Here is a 21,250-nt window from a genome sequence, read left to right on the forward strand (position 1 = left end):
ATGTCGGAATACGAATTATCTCAGATCTATCACGAGCGACAACGATTGCAATTTTGTCTCTTGCACGCCCTCAACAATCTATTTCAGGACAAAGACGCATTCACACGGGAAATCTTGAACTTGCCAGAAAACGAGTTGTATGGAAAAAGGTTTTCTTCCCTTATGTTAGGTCCAAGACCAGAAATATATACAAGAGTTTCTAACCTAATTCGATAGATACAAATGACTGAAATGTACAACAGAATATTCACATACGATATATGGAATATATCGTAATACCCCCCCTCAAGTTGGAGAGTGTAGATTTCGAACGCCCAACTTGAGAAGAAAAGCTGCAAACTCCTTCTTCCCAAGAGCTTTAGTCAAAATGTCAGCTAACTGGTCCTTAGTCGAAACATGTTCAGTTGTAATCAATCCACTGATAATCTCATCTCGTATAAAATGATACTCCACCTCAACATGTTTAGTTCGCTCATGACAAATAGGATTTGCTGCCAATGAGATCGCCGAAAGATTATCACAATGAACGATGATCGGAGCATCGAACTGAACACCAAAAACAGTAAGAAGACTCTTCAACCACCGAAGCTCTTTAACTGTATCGGACATTGCCTTATACTCCGCTTCTGTCGAAGAACAAGACACCGTCGGTTGTTTGAAAGTCTTCCACGAAACTGGAGAGCCTCCCAACTGAATGAACCAAGCCGTTAATGAACGCCGCGTAATCGGACACGATGCCCAATCCGAGTCGCACCAAGCCGTGATGACAAGAGGTTGTCCAGATCGAAGAAGAATACCTTGTCCAGGATTCCACTTAAGGTATCGAACCACCCGTAATGCCGCATCCCAATGAGCTTGTTTCGGAGCTTGCATGAATTGAGATAAGACATGAATGGCATATGATAATTCAGGTCGCGTTACCCGGAGATAAATCAGTCGTCCAACAAGACGACGGTACCGCAAAGGATCGCTAATCGTGTCGCCAGATGCTAAGGCAAGTGTGTGGTTCTGATCCAGCGGAAAAGAAACCGGCTTCGCTCCAAGCAGACCCGTCTCCGTAAGAATGTCGAGAATGAACTTTCGTTGACAAAGATATATACCCTCTGAATTACGAGCCACCTCAAGCCCCAAAAAATACTTAAGGATACCGAGATCTTTCATACGAAAGCATGAGCTCAAGTAATCCTTGAACTTCGAAATCACCATCGGAGTGCTCCCTGTGATGATCAAATCATCTACATAGACAAGCACATAAATCTGAATCCCGTCTTTGTCGAAAGCAAACAATGAATAATCCGGAACCGCTTGAATAAATCCGTATTCCTTCAAAGCTTTAGACAATTTGGCAAACCAACATCTGGGTGCCTGTCGAAGACCATATAGAGACTTCCGAAGTCGACAAACTTTGGTCTTATCGGTTGTTCGAAAACCTGGAGGCAATCTCATAAACACCTCCTCCTCAAGGTCACCATGTAAGAAGGCGTTGTGGACGTCCATCTGATGAACTTCCCAATCCCGAGACACTGCAAGATCAAGGAAACATCGAACCGTAGTCATTTTAGCGACAGGTGCAAATGTTTCCGTAAAGTCTTCTCCTTCGATTTGGTTGTTCCCAAGAACCACCAGGCGCGCCTTATAACGCTCAATAGAGCCATCCGATCTGTACTTTATACAGTAAACCCATTTGCACCCAAGAGCCGTCTTACCTGGAGGCAAAGTTTCCACTGTCCATGTATCATTATCTTCCAAAGCTATGATTTCAACTCGCATAGCTTCACAGAAAAACGGGTCTTCGACAGCCTGAGAATAATGCTGTGGTATCGTATGTTCAGTGATGGCAGCAAGAAAGTGTCGATGACTCTCAGAAAACCGATCGCAAGACAGAAAATCCTCAAGCGGATAGCATGAGGTCGCATGTATGGTATTCGCCACAAAATCCTTGAGCCTCGTCGATCGGATCTTTTGTCGATGACCACGCCCCAGAAGTTCATCTACAGATCGTGTATCCTCTGTGACAGCCTCAGGTTCTTCTGTTTCAATGTGCTCGTTTACAGGTGGAGCAATGTTCGCAAAATCAGGTGTCGCTTGTTCAGTGATGCTCTGTTCAGTACGATTCCCTGCTGCAACAGGCACGGTCTCATCATCAGTTCTGACCCCAACCTCTGCAGTATCAGTATCAACAATATCAATCAAAGGAGATTCCTCAAGACGAGGAGACGATGCAGGAGCAAAGTCAACATCTTCAATAACGGGTTGAGAAGTCGGAGGAACAGAGTCACCGCTTTGAGAAGACAAGCTTTTGGAGAATGGAAACTCATCTTCACAAAATATCACATCTCGAGATACCGAAATTTTCCCTGTTTCAATATCGTAAACTCTCCACCCTTTCTTACCAAACGGATATCCGATAAAGATACTGCGTCGACTACGGCTTGCAAACTTATCGCCACCATGTCGTTGTTCATGAACATAACATAAACATCCAAAAACTCGCAAGTGTTGCAGCGGTGGAGGTCGGTTATAAAGCATCTCGAATGGAGTTTTCCCATGTAAGACTTCTGAGGGTGTTCGATTTATTAAGTATCCCGCAGCAAGAACACATTCGCCCCAAAAATCGATTGGAAGAGAAGCTTGAAACCGTAGTGCACGAGCGATATTCAAGATATGTCTATGTTTTCTCTCAACTCTTCCATTCTGTTGGGGTGTGCCAACACAAGAGGTCTCGTGAATGACCCCATTGTCGCGAAAAAATTCAGTGAGGCAGATAAACTCGCTGCCATTGTCTGATCGAAACGTCTGAATTCGAGTCTGAAATTATCGTTCGATAAGAGAGAAAAACTGTCTGATTTTAGTCGGAGCCTGTTGTTTGTTTGGTAACAAATACAACCATAAACTTCGAGTATAATCATCAAGAATGGTAAGAAAGTATTGAGCCCCACAAAGAGCTGGTGTTCGATAGGGTCCCCACAAGTCGCAATGTATCAATTCAAATGGAGATGTAGTCTTATTCAAACTAACTGGAAAAGAATCTCTGGAATGCTTGGCGCGGATACATACGTCACACGCTTTATTGTCTAAAACAACAGAACTAGAAAAACCAGAAATAGGTAACTTTTCTACAACTTTAGGAGATGCATGACCTAAGCGTCGATGCCATACGTCCCGCGAAAGCTGATCCGTGCACCCAGTCACCAACGCCACAGCCACATTCACACTCCTAAAGAAGTAAAGACCGTTCAGCTGCTCACCCGCTCCAATCAGGGTCTTCGTGGTGCGGTCTTGAACAGTACAAAGCTTGTCAGATATCTGGAAGATGCAAGAACGATCCCGAGTCAACTGTGAAACCGAAATCAAATGACAGTGTAATCCCTCAACTAAAAACACGTCACACAATGTAATCTGTGTTCCCATCAGAACCAATCCTTTCTGAACTGACACCGTAAAGCGGCCATCTGGTAGCTTAATACTCACAGGAGCCATCGTTTGAATATCCTGTAGGTACTCTCGCGTTCCTGTCATGTGGTTAGTAGCGCCGGTATCGATAATCCAAGATTCATAAAATTGCTTACCAGACAAACGTGAAGGTGGAGTTTGTTTCCGTTCATCCAACATCGCAACCAGCGTTCTCCACTGAGTCTCATTCAATCCACTGAATCCAACCCGATCTGCCTCTGAGAACGTTGATGAACTCGCACCTGGTGCACCAAACGCAGGAACCATCGCATTCACCATCGCTGGTTCCTTCCCTTTGCTCCTCTGCGAAACCTGTTGAGAAGATCCACCTTCATTTGTGACCTGAGTTTGATTCCGAGGTCGATCTCCCCACCATGGAGGAAACCCGATCTGACGGAAGCAGTTGTCCGCCACATGACCTTTCCGGCCACAACTTGTACACGTCGCATTCTTGTATGGATTCTCCGGAGCCGTACGTCGCGGCTGGGTCTGCATCGCAAAACTGACACCACCAGTTTCCTCTGTGTACGTCCGAGCCACAACCCGAGAGTCTTCCTCTTGTGTCAATGCATTGTAGACGTCATCCAATGAAGGAAAAGGGACACGAGAGAGAAGAGCTGATCTCGTCGGTATGTATATTTCATCCAGACCACGCACAAGCTCATGTACACGATCCTCATCACGCTCCTGCTCAAGTTGAGTGTTGAGCTCGCACCTGCAATTGCCACACTTGCATCGCTTCAACGGTCTGAAGTCGTTTAAAGTGGTCCACAGCTTGTTGAGATACCCAAAGTGTGCCTCAATGGTCTGTCCTCTTTGTTGAGCAGTAGCGATCTCCGTCTTTATCCTTTGGATTTTGGATCCGTTTTTCACCGAAAATCGTTTTTGAATATGCTCCCACAAGCTATGAGCCACATCGTGATGAGAGAGATTCGAGCGCACGTTTGCATCGATCGTGAGCTTGATCCACGACACCACCAAGGCGTTATTAGTCCACCAATCTTCCAAGTCGGGTGCGTCTGGTCCAGGCTGACGAATCGTGCCATCCACGAAACCAAATTTCTTTCTTGCCACAAGCGCTAACCGAAGATTCGTAGCCCACTCATCATAGTTCGGTCCTTTAAGCAACGGTTGGGATATCAGTGTTCCCGGATTGTCACTCGAGGTCAAGTCGTATGGAGATATCGTTCTCCACTGCGTCGCAGAAGTCGTCTCCTTCGTTGGTACTATCGCTGCAGTACCATCAGAAGTTGAAGTCGTCGTTGTGTCTTTGTCACCAGTCATCGTGTATCTAGAAACTGAGAAGAGAGTCGATCAAGAAAAGAATGATGATCGGCGCCGTTTAAGGAAGAAACCCTAGTCGTGCTCTGATACCATGCCAGAAAACGAGTTGTATGGAAAAAGGTTTTCTTCCCTTATGTTAGGTCCAAGACCAGAAATATATACAAGAGTTTCTAACCTAATTCGATAGATACAAATGACTGAAATGTACAACAGAATATTCACATACGATATATGGAATATATCGTAATAGAACTCAATCTCAGAGAAGCTCGAGGCCGATGGTCCGAACAAAGAAACGTGGACACCTCTCTCTTTGATCCTCAAGCCTCACCACAACACGCTCACTGGAGACTACGACGTAAACGTTATGATCTCAGCTCTTGAAGGCAAAGGCAAGAGTGTTGTTTGGCACGATAAGCGTAGAGGAGCTTCTTCGATTGTTCTTCATCATGCAGATAATACACTAATGGGTATCGTGTTGAATGTTCCGGTTACTCGGTATGGTGGACTTTGGAGAAGCAGGCGTTGGGTTGTAATGAGAAAAATCAATGGAGTCTGGTATAACTTGGATAGTGATCTTGTTGTGCCAAAGCCGTTTATAGACGAAGATGAAGTAATGAGGTTCTTGGATCAGAACCTGAGTTTAGGTGGAGAAATCTTGCTAGTGAACAATGCTTAAAGATACTTAACAATGCTTAACGTGAGTTTCTTTGACACTAAAAAAAAAACAACGTGAGTTTCATATTCTTACTTCATTTTCCTGTCTTGTGGTTTAAATTATAGTTCATCTAGCTATCAACCTTGTAGGCGATGAAATATAATTTTATCATTATATTACTTTAATTTGCAGGTTAACCCCTGTTATTTCTCTGTTTGTGCATTTATTTCTTAGATTTTGGGCTTTCACATGTGAGTTTCTAACTGATATATGAATAAATAAGCCTTTTTCTTTCTAACTAAAACATGATAGATCAATTACATCATTTCTTTGTGAGTCCAGTTGGATGGATATAGATAAAGATACATTAGTTTACTTTAAATATACAAATATAGATGCGTCAATGGTTTTAACTTGTAACATTATCTTTCTATACAAGAATAATTCTTTCCTTCGTAGATGATTTATTTTAATCATTTTTCTGATTTTTCTAGATATGAATATGATTAAACAATTGATTCGTGATCAACTGTATTTTGGTCTCAGTAAACTGATGCTAGTTCAGTCATTTACGTCACAAAAGGGTGAAATCTACATATATAGACTTACATAATCGTAAATATATAGTATATATATATATATATCAATATATGGACAAAACAAAATATATATCAATGTCGCTTTCAGGAAGAGTGAACAATATATATTGAGAAACCAAGGCAATTCTTAGTTGTGTATGGTTTATGAATTGTGAGTATTGGGAAAAAAACCATAGTAAGAGCTCAATAGATATTTACTATTTTTGATTATCATCGTTTTAAATTTGTTTTAGTGGCCATCCTGTTACCATATAATTGGAATGGAATCTACACGTGTAATTTTCTATAGAACTAGGTGTTACTTTTATTTTAAAAAAGTTTGAAAGCTTATAAGTTTCATATTTATATCTCACATTTTTCTAATAACTTGTTTTATTTCTTACATACTGTTCTAATAAGTTGATGATAATAAATCATTAAATCAGAAGCTTCATGTAGAGGTTTATAAAGTTTAGAGACAGATAAACTTTTTCAAAAAAAAAAAAAATGTCACTTTTTTAATGAGCAAATTAACAAAACAGATGTATTCAACATGTGAACCAAACTGACCATCCTAATTTCTTTCGGCATCATCAGCAAAACAAAAAACCTTTAACCAAAATTTTTTGTTCTTCATAAGCATTTTTTGTTTTGTTTTATTTGCAGGTGTCTAGAATATCAGAAATCATTTTTTTATATATAAAAAAATCCTTTCAACAAAACAAAAAATAAAAGAAAAGAAAAGAAAAGGACACCTACATAAATAACCAACGGATGTTATTCAATGAAGAAAATTAAAAAAAAAAAATTAAAATTAAAATAACCAAAAGGCTAATTAGTAATTTGGTACTATGCTGTTAATTGGTTTCATATTTTCATGTAAAGGTGATTGACTCTCCTCCTCACGTACCTTATCATAGGAAAGACTAACAAAATATCTGAGAGGAAGGGAAGAGACACGTACGCAAAATTAGACAATATTAGTAAGATTCTTCAGGAGGTTCGTTTCATTATTTAAGGACCGAATCATTTCTCTTTTTCATCAGAGCTGTGAGTGACTCACTGTGCGCGGATCGAGTTCTATAACAGAGTCATCTTCTTCACTCTTCACTTTCCAGGTTCGAATCCTCTGTTTTCCTTCTTTCTCCACTATTAATTTCAGGAATGTGCATGCAAGTTGAACAATTTCTTGATTTGTTTGATCGAGTTTTGTTGATTTTTCTTCAGCCGATTTGATTCTTCAAAGTATGTGCTACGACATCTTGTTATGTGGTTTTTGTTTTTCCCCTTAGATTCTGCGATTTCTGTTGTTCTCATGCTCCTAGAGATTTCGATAATCTCCATTGAACAGTGATTGATTCATATACTGTCATTTACATATTTCATGTAAATGTGAAAGTTTACATCTTTCATGGAAATGAGAAAGTTTACATCTTTCATGTAAATATGAAAGTTTACATCTTTCATGTTAATATTATCTGCAGCTATGGCTTCAGTACACAGTACCTTGATGTCGGTCGTGTGCAACAACAAAAACCACTCAGCTTGGCCCAAACTTCCAAACTCCTCCTTATTACCTGGATTCGATGTGTCTGTTGTTCAAGCTGCTGCAGTTCGGTCCAAGAAGGAGACAACAAGCACACGAGCCACGTTGACGTTTGATCCCCCAACGACTAACTCAGAGAGAGCCAAGCAGAGAAAACACACCATCGATCCTTCTTCTCCTGATTTTCAGCCAATCCCATCTTTTGAGGAATGCTTTCCTAAGAGCACTAAAGAACACAGGTATTGCTTCACTCAGTTTCACATTTTTCTTTCTTTTTCTCGTTGGAATAGTTTGAATCACTCTTGTTTTGGTTTTGATTGTTTTTAGTGAAATCGTTCATGAAGAAACTGGCCATGTCCTTAAAGTTCCTTTTAGACGTGTGCATTTGTCTGGTGGTGAGCCAGCTTTTGACGCATATGACACTAGTGGTCCTCAAAACGTTAACCCACACGTTGGTATGTGTGATTCAAAGCTTTCAACTTTACTTTCTATGCGACTTATCAATAACAAATGAAAACTTACCAATCAGGACTTGCTAAGCTAAGGAAGGAGTGGATTGATCGCCGTGAAAAGCTGGGAACACCAAGATGCACACAAATGTACTATGCTAAACAAGGAATCATAACCGAGGAAATGCTATATTGTGCTGCAAGGGAGAAAATGGACCCTGAGTTTGTAAGATCAGAAGTTGCTCGAGGCAGGGCCATTATCCCTTCCAACAAGAAGCATTTGGAGCTGGAGCCGATGATTGTTGGTAGGAAGTTCTTGGTCAAGGTCAATGCGAACATCGGAAACTCAGCTGTGGCAAGCTCCATTGAAGAAGAAGTCTACAAGGTTCAGTGGGCAACAATGTGGGGAGCTGATACAATCATGGATCTCTCAACTGGTCGTCACATCCACGAGACACGCGAGTGGATCCTAAGGAACTCAGCTGTTCCTGTTGGTACGGTCCCCATTTATCAAGCGCTTGAGAAAGTGGATGGAATCGCTGAGAATCTTAGCTGGGAAGTGTTCAGAGAGACTCTGATTGAACAAGCTGAGCAAGGTGTTGACTACTTCACAATCCATGCTGGAGTTTTGCTGCGTTACATTCCTTTAACAGCCAAGCGTATGACCGGGATCGTTTCTCGTGGAGGATCCATCCATGCTAAATGGTGCTTGGCTTACCACAAGGAGAACTTTGCTTACGAGCACTGGGATGATATTCTAGACATCTGTAACCAGTATGATGTGGCTCTTTCGATTGGGGATGGTTTGAGACCTGGCTCGATCTATGATGCTAACGACACTGCTCAGTTTGCAGAGCTCCTTACTCAAGGTGAACTTACTCGCCGAGCATGGGAAAAAGATGTCCAGGTATAAGACAACTACTTATCTTGTTCACTTGTCTTCATACCAATTTGTATGTATCTGCATACATATTCTCAATACTGGTTGATTTTATTTTTTCAGGTGATGAATGAAGGTCCAGGGCATGTCCCAATGCACAAGATTCCAGAGAATATGCAGAAGCAATTGGAATGGTGTAACGAGGCACCATTCTACACACTTGGTCCTTTAACTACTGATATTGCTCCTGGATATGATCACATTACCTCTGCCATTGGAGCTGCCAATATTGGAGCCTTGGGAACAGCTCTTCTTTGCTATGTAACACCAAAAGAGCACCTTGGTTTACCAAACAGGGACGATGTGAAGGCCGGGGTTATAGCGTACAAGATCGCTGCTCATGCAGCTGATCTAGCCAAACAGCATCCACATGCTCAGGCATGGGATGATGCGCTGAGCAAAGCGAGGTTTGAGTTTAGATGGATGGATCAGTTTGCTCTGTCGTTGGACCCAATGACAGCTATGTCTTTCCATGATGAAACTCTTCCAGCTGATGGAGCCAAGGTTGCACACTTTTGCTCCATGTGTGGACCAAAGTTCTGCTCCATGAAGATAACCGAAGACATCCGAAAGTATGCAGAGGAGAATGGTTATGGCACTGCTGAAGAAGCCGTCAGACGAGGAATGGAGGCTATGAGTGAAGAGTTCAATGTCGCAAAGAAAACCATTAGCGGAGAGCAGCATGGTGAAGTAGGCGGAGAAATCTATTTGCCAGAGAACTATGTCAAGGCTGCTTTGAAATAAATGGTCAGTTTGCTTAAGACATTGCTCTCACTCAACAAATCAAATATGGCCAAATGTGTCCTTACTGTTATTTCTGTCTTTTGTCATCTTTCTTTTGCTTCTGCTTCATCAGGGAGGGAATGGGTTGAGAAAAAGACCTTCGCTTAATCAAGTCTTGTTGCCTGTTGGACTATACCTGAATAAGGCACAAAGTGTTGGTAAGCTTTAAGTAGTCTCTATGTCTTGTTACTTTTTTAGAACTATCTTTCATCTATGTGTGTTTCTGTCTGTTCCTTCGAGTCAGAGTCAGTAATAAAGACAAGCTAAGTTAATGTTTTTCAATACTTTTATCTATGATTTGGCTGGTGAATTGACATGCAAAAGCACCAGGGGTGCTTGAACCAGGATAGCCTTTGCGCGGGGCTATCCAGGACCAGGCTGAGAAAGTCCCTTTGAACCTGAACAGGGTAATGCCTGCGCAGGGAGTGTGCAGTTTTTTTTTCTTCTTTCTGTAGCTTTCTTTAGGAGAAGAAGCTTCTACTGTTGCTGCTCTCCCGAGAGTCTCGGTCCATGGTTGAGCTAAGAAATTCAGCTTCGTTGACTTCCAGCCATTGAAAAAAAGTCTTAACTAATGCACTAAGTCACTAACAGTAAAGAATGCCAAAGTCTTTTGAATCTTAAAAGGGAAAAATGCAAAATCAATCTGCTCTCTGTTAGTTTGTTTTCCAGTGTTAGGACACAAACAAGATTTATAACTAAGGAAAATCTTGACTTGCTCAAGCAAAACAAATGTCGTGTTTATAGACATCTATGAAGCTAGACTGATGCAGGGAAAATAAAATAAATGTACTGCATATAAGAGGTATGGCCAGTGACGGAGCTTGAAATTTTCTTCGCTGGGGGCAAATGGGATATAAGTAATATTATGAGTGGGGGTTTTGACATTTGGCTTTGAAAAACTACACCAATTTTTTAATTTTATTGGGGTCATTCGCCCCCATCTTAATGGCTGTGGCTCCGGGTATGGCATCGACCAGAACAAGCAGCTATCAGCCAAACGAAAATTATCTTCTGTTCTTATTGTTCAGCTTTCTCTGCTCATTCATTAACCAACAAAAAATGTGAAAAAAAATTGTATTCAATACGAAAAGATGATCTTATATTGCGGTAGAACATAAGCAAAACGAACATACCTAATGCGGAAAAAAGGTTTTGGAGCCTGGAGGTTACGAGTTCTTGGAACATTATATTTCGGTTTTCATTTTTCGTGTAAGATCACACAAGAGCCTGAGGCTCTGAAAATCCAATATTTCAAAAGGTTACATAATAGTTTTGATTTGTTTTGACACGAATCATAGAATATGAGCCTTTTCTTGCACGTATGACTAGAAAGGCAGAGAAATTATATGTGGAAATGGTTGAAAAACAAAAGAACGAGACGGCACACTGTTTTCCATAAGAAATCCGGGACGATGAGATGTTCTTTAGTCGGCTCGTGACGGCAGGTGAAGACAAAAACGACATGTATCTTATATTTAAATGTTAAAACGGCGCATGTTTCGGTACTCATCCAAGTCTATCGTGTTCATCTGGAAATGAATCCATGAGAGATCGAACTTCGCTGTGTCGTTTGCTCGATATCGAATAATCCAAACCCCTTCGCTTTGTTTCACAAGATAAACCCTAATTTCTTCACCGGGAAAGTCACCGGAAGATGTCGAATTACGAATCTCAGATCTATCACGAGCGACAACGATTGCAATTCTGCCTCTTGCACGCCCTTAACAATCTATTTCAGGTAACCCCTACTTTCTCGATACCCAGAGATTCACCGATTGATGTGAAATTAGTTTAAGCAAGCGATTAAGAGTTTTGCTATTGCTCCAGGACAAGGACGCATTCACGCGGGAAAACTTGAACTCAATCGCGGAGGAGCTCGTTGCCGATGATCCGAACAAAGAAACGTGGACGCCTCTCTCTTTGCTCCTCAAGCCTCACCACAACACGCTCACCGGAAACTACGACGTAAACGTGATGATCGCAGCTCTTGAAGGCAAAGGCAAGAGTGTCGTTTGGCATGATAAACGTCTTGGAGCTTCTTCGATTGATCTTGATTCGGATACTCTAATGGGTATCGTGTTGAATGTTCCGGTGAAGCGATATGGTGGACTTTGGAGAAGCAGACATTGGGTTGTGATGAGAAGAATCAATGGAGTCTGGTATAACTTGGACAGTGATCTCGTTGTGCCAAAGCCGTTCAAAGACGAAGATGAATTTAGGGGGTTCTTGGATCAAAATCTGAGTTCAGGTGCAGAGATTTTGCTAGTGAACAATGCTTAAATATCAACAACGTGAGTTACATTTATTTTGACATCTCTCTGTATATATCATCGAATACTGATCCAGTGTAACAATGTCTCTTGAAGTTTAAATGCCAACAGAGTTGATCAGAGTTATAAGAACTAATGATCTTCATGTCTCGGATTAGGATTATCTTTTCTTAGAGGTCTATGATTAGACTCGTATGCTAAATCTTTTCACTATCCCACTCTTAGACTTGATGGAATATTTTTTGTATTCCTTATTGCCTTGTTGCCATGTTTGAAACTGCCATATTTGTCAATCACCTGCCCATTAGCATCTAAACACTGATTAATCAATCATTCAATGATTGTTGTTCTGATCTCAATGGTTTTTTCTCACAAGTAACAACTTACTCTCCTTAGTTTGATATTGTATGTATGTCATAAAATTGCTTCTTGCTAACATTCTTGCGCCCACCATTGTTGACTTCTTTCTTTCTTCTCTCTCTCTTTTTCTTTGGTAGCCTCAAGTCTCAAGTAAGGTATCTGCAATCTCTAAAAGGTTAGTTTATCTCGGCTTCTCCAGGAGTCAAGAAAACAAAATTAGTTCACATTTCTTTTGTGCAAACACAAGGGTGATCATCAAATAGGGACAATACGGAAGGGTTATTTCATAGAAAGAACCTTTTAAAATGCTTAAACAAATGGTTTTATTATCTCTGTGGACCTTCGTATACTTACTTTCCATAGTGGAAATGTAGAAAACTTAACAAAGTCTCTTCTTTCGCTCTTGGGCTAACTTTCTTTTCTACATTTCGGCGTTAAGAGCTTTTGATATATTTATATCTGTTAGTCATTACAATTCTTTTCTAAAATAAGTTTTGATGTATACAGTAATCACGGCTTAAAGTGTAATCATGTCATTATTGGTACATTATAAATAATCATGGGCTATCTAGTCCAACTACATCAGCCAACTGTTCCAGCATCAATCTCTTTACCTATATATATATATTCTCCCTCACTCTCCTCAACTTAAACTGCTCTCACACTCTTTTGATATGTTGCCTACAGGAACAAAACGGTTAAATGCAAACACTAGACCAGTAACTTCTGCTAAGCAATCCTCAGTCAAGGGACCGTATGGTAAGAATCCGGGATGCACAACAAGCTGTGGCTTGAGGCTACCGAGGAAAACAGAAGTTACTGCAGCAAGACTGATCAACCATCTCAGCTCTAAATTTGTCAAGGGGTTACGTCTAGTGGTGATGAGGAAGAAGAAGAAGAAGAGATCTCCACCATCGAAGGCTTCTTCCACCGGTAGATCTCAGACTTCGGTTATCTCTGTCGCTAATGATAATACCTGTAGATCAGAGGCTATAGAAGACTGCATACAGTTCATAAACTCATCGACCTCGTTCACACGATCAACTTCTGCCACTGGCCGTACATCTTGAGTTTTTAGTCATGCCCATGAATTTTCGAAGATTCTCGTTCTTGGTAACCCGTTGGTTAAGCTATAGCATATTAGAGAGTTGCATGTAATCTCTAAGATAAAAGTAAAATATATAGAGCAGAGTAGAAATATGTATAAGTGTGACCTTGAGAATCTTTTGCTTAGTGTATGTACAAAATCTTATCTGTATACTTTTCATCTACATATGCATTTTCCCTAAATCAACGAGCAGAAATTTCCTGAAGAATTTCCTAGCCAAAAAGCAATATTCCAACAAGCTCTCAACCTCTGCAATGATACTTTGTATAATCCGAGACTGGTATGAGGTGAAGTCACTTGCACCTGGAGATGTCTTGGAGCTGAACTATTGACTGATAAATGAAATCAATTCTCGGTGTGGATCAATCAATAATCTTCTCTCCTGTTGAAAATAAGTTCCAAACGACGGTCCCGACTAGGTAAAGACCGACCGAAATCGTGAAAACGTCGTCCCATGAACCTGAGGCATTTCTTGTCAATGTTAATACAATTTTTTTGTGAAAAGAAAAACTTAAGTGTTGCGAGTCCTTACCGTGTTGTAGGATGTGACCAGTCGCGGCTGTGCCAAGAACTCCGGCAAGTACTCCAGCAGTGTTAGACAGACCAAGTAACACGCCCTGACCACAACAACAACAATGTGCTAATCCATTTGTTTTTTGAGTAGCATGACTGGTAAAGAAGTAATTGATTATACTTACAGAGTATCTTGGAGCAATGTCTTGATGATTAGAATATAGACCAGACTGCGAGAACGCATCAAGCCCCTGGCTACAAGCCATGCACAAAACGGCCATTGTAGGAGAATCTATGTGTTTCAGCTGTGTTAGGAAGAACGCTGGTCCAAGAAACCCAATTGTTTGCATTATCTGAATTTCATCATAGAAAAGGTATAAAACGATTATCGAATGAATTACTTTGACTAGATTTGAAATGGACTGAAGAGGTAATTTGCAGGTTACCTTGCGGACATTCGTTACAGAGAAACCTCGGCTGACGAGTGTATCAGCGATCCATCCTCCAGCATTTGCAGATATCGCCATTGTCAACCATGGGAATACTGAGAGAAGCCCTGATTCCATTAGATTGAACTTCAGCACCTGCATCCCAAATTTCAGTGAGATTAAACAAATAATCAGAAGAACCAAAAAAAAAAACATCAAGATCCATGTAAAGACAGTAACAGAACTGACTTGATGGTAATAAGTTGGCATCCAGGTTAAGAGAATGAATGTTCCCCAGTTGTGACAGAAGTGGCAACAAATGAGAGCCCAAACCGGCGGTTTCGACAATATCAGCCTCCACGGGATCGACTTCACTGGCTCTTTGCTGGCACAGTTGTCTGCAATTAGCTTTCTTTCTTGAGGGAGCAACGTCAGATCTTCAACCGGTGAACTCTCAGCCTATAGTTAGTAACAACACACACACACCTTTTTAATCTTAAGGTCCATTAATGGTACCAGAGTCTTAAAAAAAGCAGTAGAGAAAGGCTGACCTTAGTCAGCCACAGAGTCAACCATACAGTTCCAAGAGACCCAAAACAGTAAAACACAGAAGGCCATCCAAATTGATGAATCAAGAAAGGCGAAAAGGCTAAACCAATGACGGATCCAATGTACATTCCGCTGTAAACAAGCGCGAGAGACCTGCTTCTTTCTTGCACTGGCACCCACTTGGACAGTAAATTGTTCATAGCAGGCATTGCAACACCCTGGAGATACCATGGAGAATAGATTTACTTCTCCTTATTGGACAATCCAAGATTGATTGATACTTTAACCATTCTTAAGAAAGTAATCACAAACCTCTCCAACTCCCATGAAAGCACGAACAACGAGCAAGAACGGGAGACCAAGTTTAGCTGCTATAGGCGTAAGAATTGTGGCGATTGACCACCAGATTACGCCAAAGCCAAGAACCATTTTGCCACCTACCGTGTCTGCCCATATCCCACCAGCTATCTGTCATATCAACAAGCCACTGACTAAGATTCAAACACATACTTATTGATTCAAATCTAAACAATGAAGACGAAGCTTACCTGAGTGAGAAGGTAACCCCAGAAGAAGGAAGACTGAATCAAACCAACTGTTGCCGGATTCCAACCATACTCAGCCGACATCGGAAGTATTGCTATGCTCATATTCACCTGTAAAACACCATCTGTCCAAAATTGGTAACTCCAATTCCTAATTGAGCAATCTTTCGATTCCGTAAAACCTTTCGATTTCGTAATCAATTTATTCTACAGGGAAAGCTTACTCTGTCCATATTGCAGAGAAGAAAAGCTGAGAAACAGAGAAGCACTATCACCCAACGCTTCGGAAACTCCTTCCACCATGGGAGCGAGCTAAGCGAATCGGAAGCTACGCCGTTTCTAGTCACTATCTCTTTATCAACGTATACCTCCGCATTCGAATTCCCAATCTCTCCTTTGTCGGAGCTCCGAACCAAAACCCGGAACACGGCGGACCGATTCCGCGGGTAGATCCATACCCGTAACGACTTCGGATCCGATTTTAGAATCCGGCGGTTGCGAGAAGAGGTTTCTGGCGGACGATTTGAAGTGTAGAGAGAGTGGAGATTCGGAGAGCAAAGCAGAGCTCTCGCGTTCATGGCGAGATAGATTTTTGTTTTTTTTCTTTCTCTCCACTCCTTCTTCTTCTCACTCTTTCTCTTCGCCTTCTTTTTGGAGAGAGGAACTGATTTTTGTAAAAGTTCGTGGCTGACGTGACGACAAGTGGCGATCTAGTATTGGTTGGATGAAGATGTCATAATCTAACGGGAAGTAACTATTAACAGAATTATTGGAGGTAAATCTGAGCTTAACATAAAGCCCATATGAGGCCCAAATAATTAAGCTTGCAAAATGCAAACCAAAGTTTGTTGTTCACTTCCCCCCCTCCCCCAAATGTAGAAGTTTAGGCCTATCAAAACAAAAGACATACAATAATACGCTAAATAGCAATCATTTACTATCCGTAATATAATATGAAAATGATATACTTTATGTGGAATAAAGGATAGGATCCAAAGGTGGAACCAAACTCCCACTAATTGCGTTAATAAAGATGCGAAAGAACATATAATCAGATAATTAATTAAATAAAAATATGCTGTGGGATCTTTTTCAATGCAATTGACGTTAATAAAGATAAACCCACATGTATTAATTTCATAAGGCCAAAGTTGACGATATGCTTCATCACAGTAATGGTAGTAAATATAAGATTCTGACAACCAAGTAGTAATATGTGCAAAACATATACTTTGTTTTAAAGGCAAAACAAAACAAAACAAAACATTTACTTGCTTCTAATAAAAGCATAACAACACCCTCTGACCTAAAGTTGTATAAAATAATGAATGTATAAAAACAATAATTGATCATATGTAGATAGAATAAAAGAATATCTAAACTTGTAACAAAAATGACAATCTGACGAATTATATTCTTATATTTTCTTAGTAATGGCGGTCCAAGAGTAGGGGATGAGAATGATGCAAGATTGTGGTGCGGCAGATTAATCATCGAATGTGCCCCTTGCTGTCCACCACAAGTGCTCCCTAGCTAAGCTTAGGCTTTATGACTACAATTTTTATTTCTTTTGCTTTTCTTTAAGTCGGCATTATTATTGTGCATCGTCAAATAATTCTTTGTTTGCATGCGTTATCCATTGAAACGGAGCTAATAATACCGCCTGCTTATGATTCGATTCCATTTACCAATATCTAATAACTTTTTTGGTAACTGTTAATTGATATATTAATTAGTTCTTCGAAAGTTCTTAACTCTTAAATTAAGTAACAGAAAACATTTTCTGTTTTTCACTAACCAACGCAATCTAACCATACGCACTACAAATAAATGTGTTTTATATCATTTATTTTTTATATTTACATCAGTTATAAATGATGTTAAAGAATTTTATATTACTTAAATAAGTGATTCTAAAAGTGGTGATGTAAGTGGTGATGCAAATATTTACATCAGTAAATATTTTACATCAGTTTAAGCAAATGATATAAATATTTGCATTAATTAAGCAAATGATGTAAATATTTGCATCAATTAAGCAAATGATGTAAATATTTGCATTAATTATTGTAATCGATATTAATTTGTATTGGTAGCAAAAAATGATGTTAAAGATTTGCATCAATCAATATTCATGATGGTAATGTTATATAATAATTATCAATTTTAAAAGACATATAATAATTTTAAATTCGTATTAAATTATTTTAATTATTTTAACATTAGTTTATAATTATTTTATAAATAATACATCAATATTGATTTTTTTTATTTATAAGAAACCAAACTCCTTACCTTCTCTCTTAGTTGTTGATGTGGGAAAAACATCAAAGTTAATTAACAAATTAATTAGCATCATTTTTTAATTGATGTAATATTTATATTATTTTTTAATTGATATTAACAAAAAAATGTAGTTACATCAATTATCTAAGTGATGTGCATTCATATTTTTGTATCACTTTTCATAAAATAATATAAATTAATTAAAATTTGCATCATTTATTATTGAATTGATGTTAAATTAACTAATGATAAAATCAGTTATTAAATTACATATTTTCATATCAATTGGTAATAAATGATTTAAAACAATATCATTTATTTTAGTGATACAAATTAAGTGATTTAATACACACTTTTTTTTGTAGTGACAGGTAGATCTAGTTTTGGTCTAACGTAATATCGTAGATGTAATGTAAACTAAAGCCTGGTATTCATCAATTCAAAGAGGTTTAATTGAGAGATATGGTAAATATATACCGGCTAAACAAGAAGGCAAGGACTCAAGTGATAAATAGAAGAAACGCAAACTTTGGTCGTAAGAAACGAAGCACTTTCATGTGGATGGAGACAGGAAGGGCTTCGTAATGGCCCGCTTTCAAAAGTACATACTTCCTCACGTGGCCCCAGTTTCTTCAATTATCATTCACCATTTCAATCATTCATCACTAACTTTCCTTCCCTATATTTTTATTTCTATATTTATTAGCTAAACGACATATTACCAAATTACACTTTCTTATTTTGCTTGTATACGGAAAAAACATGCATTTTTTTGGTTAAAAATCTCAAAATAACTAATTTTACATTGATCCAACCACTTTTTTCAAAAAAAAAAAAGATTGATCCAACCAAATGGTATAGTAAATTGAAGTCACTCCAAAGTTTACATGGCATTTATAAACTTCCAATTCTGATCAATCATAGTGTTAAATTTGACTACTTATGTGGTTGTCTTTTAGAGTAATTACAATATAAATTTTGTAAAGAAAAAACGGTGCGGCCAAACCACGATCGATTGAGATAAAACAAGAAGGTGCTATGCATAAGGCATTTATATACTACATTTTCAGCTAATTATATACCATTTGATATAACTTAGCACATTTAACTGCCACTTGGTTACTTTGTTGTTGTTTTTTTTTTCGTGAAAGCGAACTCTTAACCTATATTTTTGTCCTGTTCCTGTATAACCACAAAAGCCTAAATTACCTGAATAGATATATTTACAAATACGAAAAAAAAAAGATATATTTACAAATAGGATACTTTATGTATTTACTATTTATCGAAAAAGATAGTATACACGATACTAGTGTATTTATTTCTTCTTGTTATGATCATATGCATAGATCTATAAGTAAACATATGCATTGATGAGCTTAGATAAGAAATGAGACATGTGCACGTGTTCCTCTGTCTACGTCCATATCCTAAGCAACAAATTTTGCGAAACCAGATATTTATAATTATATTCATACAAATAATTCGGTAGCCTCGGATTCCTCCGCAAAATTTCGAGTTCTGCTTCTGTGAATACATTAACTGTATACAGTCATACAGATACCATAACATAAATGTTATTAATTACATAACATCGTACAGAAATAATAGAGAAAAAGTGGAAAATAGAACCTGAAATAGAAAAAATCAAATGATCATAAAGTATATAGAGTTAAAACATTGAGATATCAGCCATTAATTAATACCAACATCAATATTATGTTTGATGTGAAATAAATCTGTCCATACCACCATTATCTGCAAATTTTAAAATTTCATTCAAAATGGGAGAGAATTCGATGTTACTGCAAAATTGAGATCATCATGGTAAGTCATGGCACATTCTGTAAGGAAATTCAGTGAAAGAAAAAAACAATGTACACTCACTTACATGTACACACACTAACCAATGCATCGTAAGATTCGCATAAACATACAAAAAAATGATAAATTTAAGGGAGACAAATATTCTGGCAAAAATTAGAAGAAAAATATTGAAAAAGACATAAAATAGCGTCGCACCTACTCTTCTTCTATACCTTTAGTATCTCTCCTGTCTTCATACACCTTTACATTCCTTCTCCTCTCCTCTTCATCATTTCTTCTTCTTTACACCTCTCCAATGGTTGATTAAACTGCTAAACACTAACTCTCTCTCTCTCTCTCTCTCTCTCTCAAAGTCTAGCGATAACTACTCTCGTGAATGGCGGCGCGAAAACTCGGGTCGTTGATACGTCAACATTTTCTCTCTCTTATCTTCCTCTTCCTCGGCTGTTTCTTCTTCTCACGAGGAGGAGACTGTAGACATAAGAGGAGGAAGAAGAAGCTTAGAACAGTATCTTCTTCATCACCTTCTGCTTCCGGTTTATCCTCTTCTTGGTCCTACTTAAAACGGGTTTTCTTATCCACGACGAGGATATCCAAATCCCGTAACCAAACGCACCCTAACGGTCCTACTCTCACATCCGCTAGATCTTCTCAGAACTCTCTCGTCACTCTCGTCCAACCAGATACGACGAATCAACCCGACCCGGAAACCCGTATCGAAACCGGGTTCTCGGATTCGGATTCTCTGTTTCTCCCTCTGCGCAGCGAGATTTACTCCTGCACGTCGTGCGGCGAGGTTTTCCCCAAAATCAACCTCCTCGAGCACCACATCGCGGTTAAGCACGCCGTATCGGAGCTAATCGACGGCGAATCGAGCACGAACATCGTGAAGATCATATTCAAATCGGGTTGGCCCGAACAGGGGAACAAAATCCCGGAGATCCATCGGATCCTGAAAGTCCACAACAGCCAAAAGATTCTCACGAGATTCGAGGAGTATCGAGAGTTCGTCAAGGCGAAAGCCGCTCGTAGCGGCGGAGGAAGACGGTGGGACGACGAACGGTGCGTCGCCGACGGGAACGAGCTCCTGAGATTCTACTGCTCGACGTTCATGTGTGACCTAGGGCAAAACGGTAATTCCAGTCTCTGCGGACATCAGTACTGCAGCATCTGCGGGATAATCGGATCCGGGTTCTCGCCGAAGCTCGACGGGATCGCGACGCTTGCGACGGGGTGGAGAGGACACGTGGCGGTTCCTGAGGAGGTGGAGGAAGAGTTTGGGTTTATGAACGTGAAACGGGCGATGCTGGTTTGTCGGGTCGTAGCGGGTCGGGTCGGGTGTGATTTGATTCCGGATGATGATGACGTGGATAAGAGCGATGGAGGGTTTGATTCTCTGGTTGGGCAAGGGACGAGGAGCAAGAGTGGGGCCCTTTTGAGGATCGACGATGAGGAGCTTCTCGTGTTTAATCCAAGGGCTGTGCTTCCTTGTTTTGTGATAGTGTATACTGTGTAAGCGGAATTCGATTGTTATAATCGCGTGTGTGTGTGTTTGTTATATATTTGTCACAAACTCGCAAGGTTTTTGTGGTTTTTTTTGGAGGTGGTTTAGAAGTAATTGTGAAGTGTGAACGCTTTAGTTGATAAAATCTTTGTGGTGGCTTTTCAATATG

The 21,250-nt window shown here is 39.6% G+C and overlaps 7 protein-coding genes across 11 annotated transcripts; 5 read left to right on the plus strand and 2 right to left on the minus strand.

Annotated features, from left to right (window-relative positions):
• LOC18027689 (josephin-like protein) lies at nucleotides 1–5,416 on the plus strand. Its single transcript, XM_024148307.1, has 2 exons — nucleotides 1–116; nucleotides 4,987–5,416. Exons 1-2 carry the CDS (start codon nucleotides 1–3, stop codon nucleotides 5,414–5,416), a joined length of 546 nt encoding a protein of 181 aa, XP_024004075.1.
• A 1,511-nt stretch (nucleotides 5,417–6,927) lies between these two features.
• On the plus strand, nucleotides 6,928–10,343 carry LOC18027690 (phosphomethylpyrimidine synthase, chloroplastic). 2 transcript variants are annotated; one of them, XR_002896501.1, is made up of 7 exons: nucleotides 6,928–7,091; nucleotides 7,458–7,758; nucleotides 7,847–7,974; nucleotides 8,049–8,875; nucleotides 8,972–9,655; nucleotides 9,765–9,849; nucleotides 10,022–10,343. XR_002896501.1 is itself a non-coding variant. In XM_006409956.2 (6 exons), exons 2-5 carry the CDS (start codon nucleotides 7,460–7,462, stop codon nucleotides 9,650–9,652), a joined length of 1,935 nt encoding a protein of 644 aa, XP_006410019.1. In that variant the 5' UTR covers nucleotides 6,928–7,091; nucleotides 7,458–7,459; the 3' UTR covers nucleotides 9,653–9,655; nucleotides 9,765–9,985. The 2 variants fall into 2 exon arrangements, 1 of the variants encoding a protein (XP_006410019.1); XM_006409956.2 differs by lacking the exon at nucleotides 10,022–10,343 and having other exon boundaries at nucleotides 9,765–9,985.
• An 856-nt stretch (nucleotides 10,344–11,199) lies between these two features.
• Nucleotides 11,200–13,429, plus strand: LOC18027691 (josephin-like protein). 2 transcript variants are annotated; one of them, XM_024160976.1, is made up of 4 exons: nucleotides 11,200–11,429; nucleotides 11,519–11,982; nucleotides 12,459–12,496; nucleotides 13,009–13,429. In XM_024160976.1, the coding sequence occupies exons 1-2, from the start codon at nucleotides 11,346–11,348 to the stop codon at nucleotides 11,969–11,971; spliced, it is 537 nt and encodes a 178-aa protein (XP_024016744.1). In that variant the 5' UTR covers nucleotides 11,200–11,345; the 3' UTR covers nucleotides 11,972–11,982; nucleotides 12,459–12,496; nucleotides 13,009–13,429. The 2 variants fall into 2 exon arrangements, with proteins under 2 accessions (XP_024016744.1, XP_024016745.1); XM_024160977.1 differs by having other exon boundaries at nucleotides 11,519–11,939.
• Nucleotides 12,996–13,575, plus strand: LOC112090226 (josephin-like protein). The gene has a single exon (XM_024160978.1). It carries the CDS (start codon nucleotides 12,996–12,998, stop codon nucleotides 13,389–13,391), a length of 396 nt encoding a protein of 131 aa, XP_024016746.1. The 3' UTR covers nucleotides 13,392–13,575.
• LOC18027692 (sodium-dependent phosphate transport protein 1, chloroplastic) lies at nucleotides 13,480–16,106 on the minus strand. Of its 3 annotated transcripts, XM_006409960.2 has the most exons (9): nucleotides 15,689–16,042; nucleotides 15,468–15,575; nucleotides 15,232–15,387; nucleotides 14,922–15,137; nucleotides 14,620–14,829; nucleotides 14,389–14,526; nucleotides 14,128–14,295; nucleotides 13,962–14,046; nucleotides 13,480–13,889 (listed from the first exon to the last, which is right to left on the minus strand). In XM_006409960.2, the coding sequence occupies exons 1-9, from the start codon at nucleotides 16,040–16,042 to the stop codon at nucleotides 13,792–13,794; spliced, it is 1,533 nt and encodes a 510-aa protein (XP_006410023.1). In that variant the 3' UTR covers nucleotides 13,480–13,791. The 3 variants fall into 3 exon arrangements, with proteins under 3 accessions (XP_006410023.1, XP_006410024.1, XP_024016743.1); XM_006409961.2 differs by having other exon boundaries at nucleotides 13,514–13,889; nucleotides 13,962–14,295; nucleotides 15,689–16,106; XM_024160975.1 differs by having other exon boundaries at nucleotides 13,514–13,889; nucleotides 13,962–14,295; nucleotides 15,468–15,589; nucleotides 15,689–16,102.
• A 2,061-nt stretch (nucleotides 16,107–18,167) lies between these two features.
• Nucleotides 18,168–18,409, minus strand: LOC112081546. Its single transcript, XM_024148308.1, is given in 2 exon segments — nucleotides 18,168–18,174; nucleotides 18,279–18,409. Coding segments are annotated over 2 exon segments (138 nt in total).
• Nucleotides 18,410–19,690: 1,281 nt separating this feature from the next.
• LOC18027693 lies at nucleotides 19,691–21,195 on the plus strand. The gene has a single exon (XM_006409962.2). It carries the CDS (start codon nucleotides 19,954–19,956, stop codon nucleotides 21,091–21,093), a length of 1,140 nt encoding a protein of 379 aa, XP_006410025.1. The 5' UTR covers nucleotides 19,691–19,953; the 3' UTR covers nucleotides 21,094–21,195.
• Nucleotides 21,196–21,250: the final 55 nt, after the last annotated feature.

Source organism: Eutrema salsugineum, unplaced genomic scaffold (genome assembly GCF_000478725.1).
Source record: "Eutrema salsugineum unplaced genomic scaffold, Eutsalg1_0 scaffold_10, whole genome shotgun sequence".
In the NCBI taxonomy this organism is placed as follows: Eukaryota; Viridiplantae; Streptophyta; class Magnoliopsida; order Brassicales; family Brassicaceae; genus Eutrema; species Eutrema salsugineum.

Coding starts and splice junctions, on each gene's coding strand:
- LOC18027689 (XM_024148307.1), top strand. CDS start 1: ATGTCGGAATACGAATTATCTCAGATCTATCACGAGCGACAACGATTG. Junction 117..4,986: donor GCATTCACACGGGAAATCTT/GAACTTGCCAGA, acceptor TATATCGTAATA/GAACTCAATCTCAGAGAAGC.
- LOC18027690 (XM_006409956.2), top strand. CDS start 7,460: ATGGCTTCAGTACACAGTACCTTGATGTCGGTCGTGTGCAACAACAAA. Junction 7,759..7,846: donor AAGAGCACTAAAGAACACAG/GTATTGCTTCAC, acceptor GATTGTTTTTAG/TGAAATCGTTCATGAAGAAA. Junction 8,876..8,971: donor CATGGGAAAAAGATGTCCAG/GTATAAGACAAC, acceptor TTATTTTTTCAG/GTGATGAATGAAGGTCCAGG.
- LOC18027692 (XM_006409961.2), bottom strand. CDS start 16,042: ATGAACGCGAGAGCTCTGCTTTGCTCTCCGAATCTCCACTCTCTCTAC. Junction 15,576..15,688: donor TTCTCTGCAATATGGACAGA/GTAAGCTTTCCC, acceptor GGTGTTTTACAG/GTGAATATGAGCATAGCAAT. Junction 14,296..14,388: donor CTGTAACGAATGTCCGCAAG/GTAACCTGCAAA, acceptor GATGAAATTCAG/ATAATGCAAACAATTGGGTT.
- LOC18027691 (XM_024160976.1), top strand. CDS start 11,346: ATGTCGAATTACGAATCTCAGATCTATCACGAGCGACAACGATTGCAA. Junction 11,430..11,518: donor CCCTTAACAATCTATTTCAG/GTAACCCCTACT, acceptor CTATTGCTCCAG/GACAAGGACGCATTCACGCG.
- LOC112090226 (XM_024160978.1), top strand. CDS start 12,996: ATGTTGCCTACAGGAACAAAACGGTTAAATGCAAACACTAGACCAGTA.
- LOC18027693 (XM_006409962.2), top strand. CDS start 19,954: ATGGCGGCGCGAAAACTCGGGTCGTTGATACGTCAACATTTTCTCTCT.